At 43.9% G+C, this 13,526-nt stretch overlaps 1 protein-coding gene across 2 annotated transcripts in view; it reads right to left on the minus strand.

The window, feature by feature from the left end:
* PPP1R1A (protein phosphatase 1 regulatory inhibitor subunit 1A) overlaps nt 1–13,526 on the minus strand; it is a 108,786-nt gene that overhangs the window by 25,641 nt on the left and 69,619 nt on the right. For both annotated transcript variants that reach the window (XM_078384717.1, XM_078384718.1), the window contains exons 3-5: nt 4,980–5,017; nt 4,191–4,254; nt 367–570 (exon numbers count right to left, since the gene is read on the minus strand). In XM_078384717.1, coding sequence (XP_078240843.1) covers nt 367–570; nt 4,191–4,254; nt 4,980–5,017 — 306 coding nt within the window. The remainder of the gene's footprint in view (nt 1–366; nt 571–4,190; nt 4,255–4,979; nt 5,018–13,526) is intronic.

A 13,526-nucleotide genomic window follows, 5' to 3' on the forward strand; every position in this document is an offset into this window, starting at 1 on the left:
CCCCAGCTGGGGGCTGCAGAGTTAAGAAAAGACCAAAGTCTCAATAGCCCCACCACCGCCACCACCTTTAGTTGCTTGGGCTAAGGCAAGCCCACCAATGAAAGACATCACCATGAAGGGGAGTAATCTCTCACCCAGAACACTGTCGCCACCAAGGTCAAACTTGAGCATCCAGGGCACATTAGTTTTACAGGCATCATATTCATCATTCTCTTCTACTACCTACAACGATCTGGTTCAACAGTTTCGCTTTGTTTTGCCTTTGAAGGTGGTAGAAGGGAAAGGAATGCTCTAAGCTGCATCTTACATCTCCTTGGAAGAGTAACAGTGGCCCCAGCAGAGAGAGAGAGAGAGGCTCATACTCACGTTCCTCCAGGCCAGACGGCTCTTCTTGCTCGGGTGGCAGCTGGGCATGGGCTTGAGCCAAAGGGCAACTCCCGGGACTGTGGCCAGGTTCTGAGTTGGCATGGGGGCAGCAGCTTGGACTGTGCGGTTCTTGGCTCCCAGCGCTGGCATCCTCCTCATCTGCCTGCTGTTTGCAAAGATGGTGTTCAACCATCATCTGGAGCTCTGAAAGGATGAGGGCAGGCGGATACGTGAAAATTATGGACTTTGAAGGAGGGCTACCGTGTGCGCGTGTTTCATGTCTCGTTAAAAAAAAAGACTTTGCTGTCCTTCACTGAGGAACAGAGTCTAGAGCTGGTGTAGATGGGATCAGGGTTATCATATCCTACATTATTACTTGGTCTCTTGTGCATTTCTTACTAATGGGCTCAACGCCTTTATCACCCTTCTGACCTTTTCTCCAAGCTGATGTGGAATTACTGACCTTGAATTTCTGTCATCTGTGGTACCACTCAAGCCTATTGCTTGGCGTGTGAAATTTCTCCCTCTCTTCAAGTTTATGGGCTCCAAGTTTTGGGGAGCTGGTCTTCTGTCTGCTTGCTTGCCTGCTTGGATCCTAAACTGTATTGTCCTCTGAAATAATCCCGGTCTGACACAGTTCTCTTTTTTTAGAGAACTTGATGATGTACCTATAGATATACACTAATATATCTATAGATATACACTAATATATCTATAGTTATGGGTATCACTATACATACATCCACACATATACTGGAAAATTGGAGAGTATTTACAAAAAGTATGGCCTTTTAAGGCTGTTTTTATGGGTCCTAATACTTCTTTACTGATTTTTTTTTTAAAACACACCCTAAAATCATTTTCATTTCCTGAAAGCTTTCAGGAGTGGTGGCTTCACGAAACATGTTACATCCCTCTCCAGAACCCACCCCACCCTGTAACCCACGAAAAGGATATCAGAAATGGACTTTAGGCTACCCTTGGTCTCCCTCTCTCTCCCCCCCTTTCTGGACAGGGTCCAGCCGTCATGGGGTGCTGAGTCACACAAAGTGTGCCCTGAGGCAGAAGTTGCCCATTCCTTGTGCGGAATAATTTAAAAGAATGGATCAGTGCAAAATTGATGAAGAAAGATTGTGGAAGGGGAAGACTAGAAACACATGAAGAGAGAAGCTGGAGAGAGCAAAAGAGAGATGAGAGCAAGAGTGTATAGAGGTGGAGAAGGATAGGGAAAGAAAATAGCAGACATCGTGAAAAAGAGAGATAACAAAGGAATTTTGCTGCTGATTCACATTGTCCAGTACAGTATAATCATGTCATAGATATTTGTGAGGAACACATCAGATCCAACTACAGATGGTGGAGTCACAGGTGTGAATACTTCCCTGCATCAAAAAAATCCCTCAAGTGCATACCAGAAAGATTTGGCAAGTACCTCTCTTCCCTCAAAATACTAGTTTTCTACATGCAGGGATTCTTTTCATTCAGGTATATCATCCATCCCCAGTAACAGCCTAAATGGGGACTGTCCTAACAGACCAATCACTCCATGGCCCAGATCAGTTTGAGGAGTTGGCCATCTTGGAACTCTGCCAGGATTGAGCATTCCTAAAGATAGGGTGGAAGTAACATCTGCCGGGGCTGTTCGTGCGCACCTGCTTAAGTCCAGCTGGGAGGTATGGACTGGACTGGATTAGATGACTTTTGAAAGTACCTTTCAGCACTATAATTCTACGACACTCATTTGGAAATAAATCCTAATCTCTTTTAATGACCATGTCATTAATCACAAGATGGCATTACTGGTATACTGCCAAGTAAGGCACATGGCTGTCTGTGTGTGTGTGTGTGTGTGTGTGTGTGTGTGTGTGTGTGTGTGTGTGTGTGTGTGTGTGCGCGCGCACCTCTCTACAAACAGACTGTTGATCTCTCAGTGCTACTAACTGGAAAATGTACAAAGTTCTCTGATCTAGAGATAGCCGCCTCAGACTTGTGCGTATAATTGACTTTGTCATCAATTTATGGAGAGAGGACTTTGTAGTGAACTCCTGCTATCATCTGGAGGGGCTCTGAAGCATTGCTACAACCCATTACGGTTTAGTGGGGTGATGGTGGGGAAGCAAAGACAGTACTCATCCTGTACTGTCCCTCAGCGAGGCCTCATACTTTCTCAGAACATCATGGGTGTGCGTTTCTGAGACTCAGAAAGCAGCAAGTTTCTGCTTTTTGAGCATCTCCAAATCAATGCAAGGTCACGGAGAATCTTCACTGTTTCCTAGGCTTCAGGGAAGAATGGGGGCTCCCAATGGAATAAATTGGGGTGTACAACATGGCATGCAACCCCACCACTTTTATTTCTACCCATCCCTGCAAATGTTTGCTGCTGTGCTGAGGTAAAAGACCACGTCACCTTTAAACAAAGCATACAATCAGTGTGCACCTTGTTTTAAAACCGAGCATTCCTTGAAGCCTCCAGAAATGCTCTTCAGAATGGAAACACAGTACTCACTACTGTGCACCTTGTTCTGTAAAATTCAGCAGTTTAAGTCAATGCTGAATTCCTGAATTTCAGCAGAATGGGGGCAGATTTAGTATCAGCAGCAGGAGGAAGGACAATGTGTGGTCCTCTCAATGGATTCAGGAAACAATGTGGCCTCCAGACTTAAAGGTTATCCATCCCCAGACTAAAAGTATGGTTTCCTAAAAACTGGCATGTACAAGTGCCCAACGTTTTGTAAGGAATGTGAAACTTCTCACTTTTGGTGATTTTCTGAGTTTCAACAGACTAGGACACCCTGCTAAGATGTCCCCTGCACCAATGGGTTTCCCAGCTTCCTGTGACAATAAGACCCCAGTCACAACCCCCTTCTTTTCCCCCCCATTTTTGCCCCTTCTCCTGCACAGGAAAACTGCTAAATTCTGCACACCTGAATGCCATTTTTAAAAATCCTGTGCAGGAAAGATGGCATTCTGCACAGGAATTGTAATCCTGTGTAGCTTCTCATTCCACTCCCTGCCACCACCAAAATAGAATCACAAATCTTCCGAGTAATCCCATAACACTTCTTGGGCTGGGGAAGAATCTCCTGCAGAGAAATATCAATGGGGGGGGAGGGGTTTCCCCACCCCACCCTCTTGAGTTTCTCACAAGGACTGTTAAATTCACATGTCTGTCACAAGCAGTCCCTTTACTGGACACGCTGGGATTGTCTACAAATGCTCAATTAAAATGGGCTGGATTAAGCTAAGCAGGGTTGCTTAAAATCAGCTAGACATCCAGCAAGCCACTTGATCCTTGCATCCAAATAACATATGCAGCTCAAATGCCCCTATTTGGTCCAGCTTCTTTATGAAGGCAAAAGAAAGGAAAAAAATAGCCATCCTTGTTCCTCCCTGCTTCTGGGAGGAAGATTTTGATTTTTAAATAATTTTCTCTACATGATGTAGCACATTAGCACTGCCCTAATTGGTTTTTAAAAAGTTTTTAATTCCCTGTTTTATCTCCCCACATCATTAAGTGGTTAAGATGTCTGTTTAATCTTTTAGTGATATGGGGATATTGAAATCATGTAGGAAATTGGAGCAGGAAGCTCCCTTTGGTTTGAAACCAGAGACTGCATGCACTGGGAATGAACCAAAATGGAGCGATCGTACCCACACCAAAAATGCAGAAGCTCCCACCAGGAACACAGAAAGGTGCATTTAGGAATACTCTGGAGATGGGCTTGGTTCATGCCAGCAATTATGCCATCTGATCACCAGAAAAGGAGTTAACCAACCCATCCCAGCAGTGGGATAAGTACCTGTATGGATGCACCCACCCTTACCTTTCATGGTGGGAGTCGTACGGGAGACTTTCTTTCTCTGCCTTGGTGACATTGACAGTCCTGGCTGCAAAGAGGCGAAATGTGAAATTCTTCAAGGTGACAGTTTATAGAAACAATGGAACAAATTACCAACTGATTTCTACACTTTGCCCATTGAAAAATGATACACAATTCCCATTTAAAAATTAGGGCTTTGGCAAGGCTGCTAAAAATGTAGCCCCTCCCCTCCAAAGGGCCTACGAATATCATCACGCAACAGGTAAATTCCTTCAGTAAACATGACAAACACCGAGCCAACCCCAAGCCCTTCCCAGGCTTACAGTTTTTTCTTCCAAGACTCCAACCGGTAGGTTTATAGAATTCGTTCAGTCCCACAGAGCCATAGCAGCCGGCTCTTTTATTTTTCCTGGAATGCCTACGGTGCCTTCAAGAATTATGTGGGAAGCAGAAAATTGGTAGCTGAAGGGCTCCTTCTCCCCCCCCCCCCCGGAAAAACATGATATTACTCTCTAGCCTGGGTTAAAATCACCAGCTCCACTTCACCCATCCCTACCAAGAGGGAAGGTGAAAATGTGAACACTCTGCACAAACTATCTTATTCCATCCACACACAAAAACAGCACATCAGTGAGGCTACGCCAAAACCTTCTCTGATAGAGTAGTTCTCAGTGGGAGCAGATTCGAACATTTTCAATTTGCTGCAGCATAAATTAGGTCCATCATGGAAAAAGTTTTACCACTTGACTGAAGCTAGCCCTCGGTTGTTGGGAATGAAACAAGGACACATACCTTCAGAAGAGGGTTGGGCAGCCGGTCTTCATCAATTTCTGGATGAGGAGTTGTATGGGAAGACACAAGAGAGCGGGAGGGAGAGAGTAAGACATTTATAAAGAAACAAGAACAGAAACATGCCATATTGAAGGAGAAATCATTTTGACACTCCAGGGAGAAGCAACTGAGAGTCAAAATAGACAATACAATTAGCACATCCTTGGAAACAGAGCTCTCTTAAAAGGTTAAAGCTGTCTGCTTATCATAGCAAAAAGCTTGTGTCAGACTGTAAATTGAAGATGGGCTGGCTTGTTTTTGTTACTAGAAAAGAGGTACAAGTTCTATTTAAAGTCTCATTGCTCAAGCACAGAGCTTTGAAGGAACTATATTCTTGGGGAAAAGCATAACAGAAGGAAAGTATGTTTCTTTTAATATGTAATTTGAGTGGACCATCAGGTAACTTAGATCTACTGAGAAGGCTTCCCTTCGCCTAAAAACATAAAAAAAGGACACACACACCCTCCTGATTACTGTGAACATCTATGGTCTGCAGCAACTTGAGTCTGTGACTACACTGCAATTTACTCTAAGAATTGCATCAGAATGACATGGTTAAAATCAAGTATTTGCCATGATGTAAAGCAAAGCACAGGAGTAATATTTCCTCTGAGCTGCCCATGTGCATGCTCCCCCAGAGCCCCATTGGGGCTGTGCATGGGCACCCAGCAGCAGGTTTGATTACTTCCTGTTTTGAATGACGCTTTGCCCACCCCCCACATGCACAGAGTGAGGTTCACATGCAGTGGGACAGAAAATTAGAGGGAATGCTGCACAGGAAAGCTCTGTCTTTTTCCAGGGGGAATCATTTCTTTTTATTCAGCCAGCGGGGTGCGTGCTGTTGTTGTTGGGTTTTTTGCACCAATTCAGCTGGCATCATTTTTCTCTATTTTATGGTTATGTGACTGTCCTTCCCAATGAAAAGGAGCAATTGCAGAGATGTCTATGGAGACAATCACAGTGGGGCACAGTACTCAGGACAACGCCCCTCGATTCCTCTGAACAAAATTTCATTCCTCTGAACAAAATTTCTATTTATCTTATTCTATAAATTTGTATACGATATCAGATAAGGACTAGGTCACTTCTGAAAAATAAATGCAAAAATTTAAAAAGGGGGACAATGGGGAGGGGTGGGGAAGAGGGTATTACTAAGAGCGTGGGGCTGTGTCGCCAGTGAAAAGGGAACTGACTGGGAAGGATGCCATGGATTCTTGCAACATGGTTACTCAATTACACTGGTGTAAATGACTGCAGTGATCTCACCAGCAGAAACCAGTTTAAAAATCTTCAAAATGAACTTGTTTTTCCTCCACCGTGTAATTGCACCCTTGGAAAGTACATCTCCACTTGCAAGTATAAGCCATCCCAGTGTTTGGGTCATGCAGTGCATGGAGTGGCAGATTTTGCCTCTGCACCACCACCAAGTTGCTCCTTGCTCTGTATGGTGCGCCTTAAAAGATCTAATGGGACCCTAACAACAGAAACTTGATGTCTGCCCATGGCTGAGCTGGATGACTTGCTAAACCTATGCTGGAGCGGGCAATGTGACCCTCCACATGCTGGGAGGCTTACACCACTGACCCTTCTTATGGCGGGTGAGGATGGAAGTTGTAGTCCAACAGCACTGGACAGCTATAAGCTGCTCACCCCAGAGCTAGAGGGAAGGGCAGTTTCTCCATCCGAAGATGTGTTGGATATTAAATGGGATACAAGGCGAAAATATTGGCAAAACCACACCCACAGGAACACAACAGCAAATTCCTCCCAAGGTATATAAAAAGCTTTCAGAACAGCTCCAAGACAGGCACCCAACAGTCCCAGAGGATGGATGGCACGTGTGCCAAAAACTGTAGCATGCAAATCAAATTATAGATGCAGCTCTGGAGACTGCCTGCAGCGATTTCCATGGACTTCAAGGGAAACAATGTACCACTGCAAATACAAGGAGCCTGGCTGGGGAAGCGGTGGCTGTATTGGAGAAAGCACAGGCTATATTCTTGACACTTGAATTGCTTCCTTCTATGGGCTTGATAGTTGCCTATCAAACAGGTTAAAAGGGCTTCCTTACAATACCGTGCATTTTGTTGTGTTTTCATTGTTTTGTTTTGTTGCTTATGAATTTAGAGAGAGAGAGGTGGTTTTTTTTTTTGAGATGAAAGAAAGGAGAGAAGAAAGGGAATGAAGGTGTCTGTCTTGCCCTTTGAGTTAAAGAACATTTCAGCAGGTGACCATTTCCAGGGATAAATGCATTTTCCCCAGCACCTCCTCTTTCTACAACAGGGTGCTGTTTGAGGTACAGGGGCCTTCAAAGAACATGGCAAACCTATTTGGGTCACAAGTAAAAAAAAGCTTTCTGGGCCTATTGTACTACGACCCCCAACATTCATGAGCAATGGGCATGCTGGAGAGGGAACAATGGTGTCTGTGTCTTTGAATGTTTTTTGAATCCAGTGTTTAAATCCAATTTTAAAAATCCAATTTGTTTGCATTTTTCATCCCCTTTTGAGTTGCATTGGGCCCCTAAGGCAGCACAGCCATAAAGCAAACGAAAACAACATAATCAGTTGTTGTCCGACACATTTGAAGGACACTGAGCTGAGGAAGGGCGTGCAAACCATCCCACAGAGCTAGCGGAGCACTGCCTTTGTGCTTAATGAATGCAGACTATAAATAACTACCATCAACAGAAAATATTTACCCTCTTTGCAAATGAACAAGCATTGGCTGCTACGACCCAAGGATGAGAAGTGGCAGTGGCAGGGAATCTGAATATTCACACTGATCTTTGGAGGCAAAATGGATTGTATGCAGGTGTGGGGGTGGCACATTTGAAGGATAATCTTAGAACCGCAGAGCTGGAAAGGGACTCAATGAATCATTGAATCCAGCCCCTGCCAACGAGGCAGCACAGTGGGGGAATCGAACCCCCAACCCCTGGCTCCAGAGCCAGGTGCCTAAACCACTGAGCTATCCAGCAGTCTGGGTAGATAATAATCAAAGAGCGTGTGGTGGTGGGATGGGGGGTACAGTATACATCAAATTGCTAATACCCATCACGGGTGTGCAATTTACTGTCTTTTGATCTTGGCATTATGCCTGCTTCTGTAAGAGATTAAGGGCAGAGAGACATTCAAGAGCTGGAAAGTATATCCTAGTGCCAAATATGCAGGAGACATTTTCAAAGTTAGGCATACAAAAAGAATAAAGACTAGTTTCAGGCAGGGATTACTGCAGTTTGAACCCAGGGCTTGATTTTGATGCCATGTTCCCAAACCTAAAATTAGGTCTTGAGTATCTCTGATGACTTGTTAAAGATGCCAATAATATGTACACAGAAACTCTAGCACCTCTTTGAAAAAAATTAGTTATTCGAACACATTAAGCAGTGAGCCTGAAAGAAGTAGAGATGTGTGAGTTCTACTCCTACTTCCGATTTTGTACTTGTTTTGTAATGTTATTTGGTTTATTGGCTTACTGTTGATGCCTAGGAATGACACTTGTAGCTGTTCATTTCCTGACACCATCTGCAGTGGCAGCAGTAGAAATTCTTGGCACTCATTCTCAGGTATTAAAGAGGAAGAGGCAGCTGCCATTAAAAAAAATGGTACCTCCACTGGGGGGGGGGGGGGCTACCATTTTTTTGCTGGTACTTATTAACTCACAATACTCTAGAAAAATATGTCATCCAAGGGCACAGTGGACAAATAAAAAGGGCAGTGCAAGAAGGTAATGGCAGAGGATATTTCCAGTATTTAGCACAGGTGTTTTGTCCAACTCTCATCAACTCTACCGCAACCGTCACCAGGGAGAAAAAAATGTTATGGCAACATTTCATAGGACGTAAGTCAATTAAAGCCCAGGTCTCGATATTTAACACTGGGCCAAGTCAAAAGAGAGGATTTCTCAAACAAGGAAAATAAAGACAGTGCTTCCTAGTTTCTGCCATGTTGACTATCAGAGGGTAGTTCGCTGTGATGTCATCCCATTCATAACATGATCCACCACTGGTTGGAACCACTTATGTGACTTTTGCTAGGGAGATGATGAACAGAATGGAACAGAAGCTGTAGCAGGCCAATGAAACCGTGGCAATCAACATGCTAAAACACTGATGGAACCATCTGATTATTCAACAGGGAAGGCGGCTTTCAGAAGCTCCCCCCCCCTTTTTTTTTTTACTCTAAAAAGCTAAACGGGCAATATGGTTATGTCAAACATTTCCCTGTATTACACACCCTGTAAGGGTTCCTAATTTGGAGCCTCTCTGTCACCCAGGAAACCTAACAGGGTGTTGCCATGGGAACTAGAGTTTAGCTGGACGGCCAGGCTCCTGTTCCATGATTCCAGAAACCACACTGAAAGGATCCTAGAGGTTACCACCTCCAAAATGCTGCTGTAACCTAGAAGACCTGAGATCCCATATAAGATGAAGCAAATAAGACATCATCCATTGGAATCTGGGAAGAGATGAAAAGGGGGGTTTAAGGCACATTGGAGGCTCTGGACATTGACGTGACCCATTTAATAATCATCTGTAGTGTGTACCTTTGGTAGACTGAGATTTCAGTGTGAAGTCAAGAGATGGTTGGAATGATACTCTGAAGAGATACAGAAAGTTTGGTAGTTAAAATGGTTGTCGAGAGCTTGCTTCAAACTTGCTTTTAATAAGAAACAACTGGCAGTTATTGTTGCATGGTTTACCTAAGTCCACATCAGTATCATTGTTGTTACAGGGTTTGTTTTTATTTTTTTGCTTTGCCAAAAACAGCTATTTATCTTGCTCTTTCTCAAATATAAGAAGAACAGTCTCAGTGTTGTTACATGCTTTTAAAAACAAAGGGGTCAAAAACCTACTGCAAAAGATGAAGGCATGACGACAATCGTGCTAGTGGGTTGTTGTTGTTGTTTGCATTTTTCTTTCTGTCTGCTACAAAACAAAGCAAAGCAAAAAGGACTCAGGCATGTCTGCGTATGCTATGGATAGGCTGAAATATTGTGCATCTCATAGTTGTCCTTGCCAGTTAACATTGCACAGTTCCAATAGGATTCTGGCTCTGCAGTTATAGCCTGAGGTATAAATCCGACTTTCTTCCCATTCACCTTATCGCTTTTAACACCCACACCAGGATATGAGGCAAGAGCATGAGGGGGCATTTGAACCATATAACAGTCTTCCTCCAACTTTTTTTTTTTGGGGGGGGGGGGAGAGATAACTGTGTGCTGTCAAGTTGGTTCTGACTTATGACAACCCTTTCCAAAGTATTCAAGGTAGAGAATACACAGAAGTGGTTTACCCTTCCCTTCTTCCGAGGGCTTCCTGGGACTTTGCAGTGATCACAAGACCATACAAGCTGGCTCTACTCCCTTGCAGCATGGCGGGGAGTCGAACCCCCAACCTTTGGCTCCACAGCCAGGTACCTAACACACCCTGTAACTAGAAGGCACAGTTGCATTAGAGAAGGGGTGTCGCCATCTCTCATTAAGGCACAATTGTAATCTCCTCCTATCTTTGTAATTGGGGGAAAATGAATTAATTCATCATTCATAAGCAGTTATTTCTGAGTTCTGGACCTGTCTATCCTGATATTAAACAAAATAGCAGAAAGAAGTGTTGTAAGTAGAGTGTGAGTGGGAAGCAGTATGGCATAGAGTCCTCAGCTGTTGAATATCTCTCTGTCCATAGTCTAGCAGAAGCAATGGACAAAGTACTGGCAGGCACTGCTGGCAGGCAGAGAGGTATAAAACGTGCATGGCTGTGAAATAACTTTTTTGAGCATTGGCCACCCCATTCAATGTACTGAAACTGATTAGACTGACAGCTGAATCTTAGTTTGGCACTGGCGAGGGTGCAGCCTATTCCCTAAGACAGAAGGCTACCTTTGGGGACACAGACCATGGCAAATGGTCCAAGTAGCTCGTGCCATCTGGGTCATCAGCGTGTGCTACTTGAAGCAGCTTCCCCCGTTCTGCTAATGACAGGACCAGCCCTGCTGCTGGTGGAGGAAAAGGGCCGAGACAGATAATACTTTTGGAGTTTTTACAACCTTGCACACTGCCTGTAATCTGTTTGGCTGGGAGGGACCTTTTCTGGACTGGGGCAACTGTCAATCAATCCAGCACTAACCAGATGTTCCTGCCCCAGAATTCAAAGAAAGCCCCGTCTCTCTGCTAAGTGTTCTTTTGCCCTCTTTTGTCTCTTGGAAGCAGTCAGTTGCCAGTTGGTCGGCTATTAGCTTGCTATTATTTGTTTGCAACTGTAAATAACACTTTTTAATTCTTTCTACTGTTAATGTCTCAGGGTGAGTATTGAGACTGTAAGTGCCAGTTAATGAGAAAGGGGTGGACTATCTGAGGAACTTTAAACTGTTCTCCTCTCTAAGTCTCCATGCTTCTGCTGTATATCAAAAAGTCAGTTTTAACTAGACATTCAAAGTTATGCAGCAGATAAGAGATATGTGAATACATTCCATATCAGTTTCTACAATTATAAATAGCATGGGGGGCAGGGGGAAGAAATCAATACCACAGTGCATAGGCGGTGGGGGGAGATTGCTGTGATCCTGATGAAAATGAGATCTTCTCCAAAGCTGAAGTTCCTTCTGGCCCCTCTGGAGTGCTCAGTATGGCTACGACTACAGGTGCCAATAAGAGGTTTCTAGTACTGTACCAAATAAGTAGCCTACATTTTTGGTGCAAAAGAGGTAAAACATTTCTGTCTTAAGGATAAAGAGGGAGCAAAGGACATTTCCTTCCCTTCCTTTCACAGTGAAAGACACTGAGAGAGGGTTTAAAAGAAACTAGAGAGGGTGTGTTACCTGCAGGCTACTTGCAAATGACTACAATATTTTTAAAAGAGAAAGGGCACTCCCTTGCATCATTCCTGTTAAAAGTCCAAACTTTAGGGGCCAGCTTGGCTCCCTCCCCAGTGTTTTAGGTGAGCTGCCTTCTTTAAGGGAATAAAAATAGAGACTCTTCAAGAAACACTATTCATCACTCAGTAAAACATTAAAATCTGTGTGGCACATTTGAAAAACTGATCTGAGAAGGATGTGGAATGAAGACGTCTCAGCAACATCAGAGACGTCACTCAATTACTGACCACTACGATCCGTTTTTATTGCAAGTGGATAGGATTTTCCCTCACCCACTCACACAATTTCCATAATCTGTTGCAGCAAAGAAATAGGGAGAGATTGGTCTTTTAAAAAATCCACCATGTGGTGGGAAGGAGCTTCCACAGCAGCCTTTTTTGCCTTTACACATGTGGAGTCGGTCTCAAGACCCCAGCCTGAAACCAAACCTCTTAATTTGGTCTTTGTAATTGTTCCTGAAGTACCAGAACCTCTGCTTGTATGCATGCATAATCGGAGCTCTGACTTTGTATTATGCTACTCATGGGGCCAGGGCTCAGAATGGTATTTAATATTTATGTGTGTGCAACGGCAGCGCCGTATGCTGGTGTACTTTTAATTTTTTTCCCTCCCATTAAACTAACAAACATGTTTTTCTTCTTTTCAGCTGTAGTGGCTGTTTTGGTCTCAGTGGAAGGAACGGTTTGAAATGCACAGGGAAGAGCGTGGAATTTCTGGTTTTCTCAAATTATCTCTGCTCCATTTGAAGATCAAATGCAGGTGCCTGCTGGCAGAAAGGAAGGGGGAGGCAGGATTTGTCAGGCGCTGAATTAAAAAAAAGAAGAAGAAGAAGCCGCAGCAAACCCACCACTCACTTTAGCCTGAAGCAGAGCATGATTTTGCTCCATATCCTGCATGCATGTGGGGATGCAATTTTCTTTCCAGGCATCTTGACTTCATGGGGGGAAAATATTTTTTTTGCTTTGGATGTATTAGGTGTATGACAGATCATGTTTATGCAATATCATATTTGCAGCTTTGCTAAGGCAGAGCAAGCCACTTGATCACACCTATCCATGTCCAGATCAAGTAGTTTGTTTCGTTTTTCATTAGCGACATTTATATCCCATGTTTCCTCCAAAGAGCTCAAGGCAGCATCCATGGCTTTCCTCTTCCCCACTTAACCTACCGACAATCCTCTGAGGTAGGTCTGGTAGAAAGAGAGTGAGAGCAAGGGTGTGACTAAACTGTGGGAAATATGCTAACAGATCCGCTGTGGTTGCACTTGAGAAAGTTTCCCTGGTTTAATTCACTTCAACCAACCACAGAGGACCTAGCAGAGAAAAGGGATAAAACTGGAACTCAAAGGCTTGTTTGCAGCTTGTTAAGGTAGTTCTGCTCCGGCATCCAGATTTCCAGGAGGCACACCTAGAGCAGACTTACCTTAACAATCTGGAAACAAGGCTGATTAATAATTTCCTCTTCTCTCTTTGTTGAGACTTCACTCCCCCCCCCCCGATCATCTAGTTGCCCTAGTGCTAGGACAGCAAGCCATTAAAAGAACAGGAAAGGAAAGCAAACTATAAAAGAAGGGAAGAGGGAGACAAACTTAGGCACCAGGTTTGGGAAGGAGAGGTTTTAAATGGCAGCCCAT

Source organism: Pogona vitticeps, chromosome 2 (assembly GCF_051106095.1).
Source record: "Pogona vitticeps strain Pit_001003342236 chromosome 2, PviZW2.1, whole genome shotgun sequence".
NCBI classification, from domain to species: Eukaryota; Metazoa; Chordata; class Lepidosauria; order Squamata; family Agamidae; genus Pogona; species Pogona vitticeps.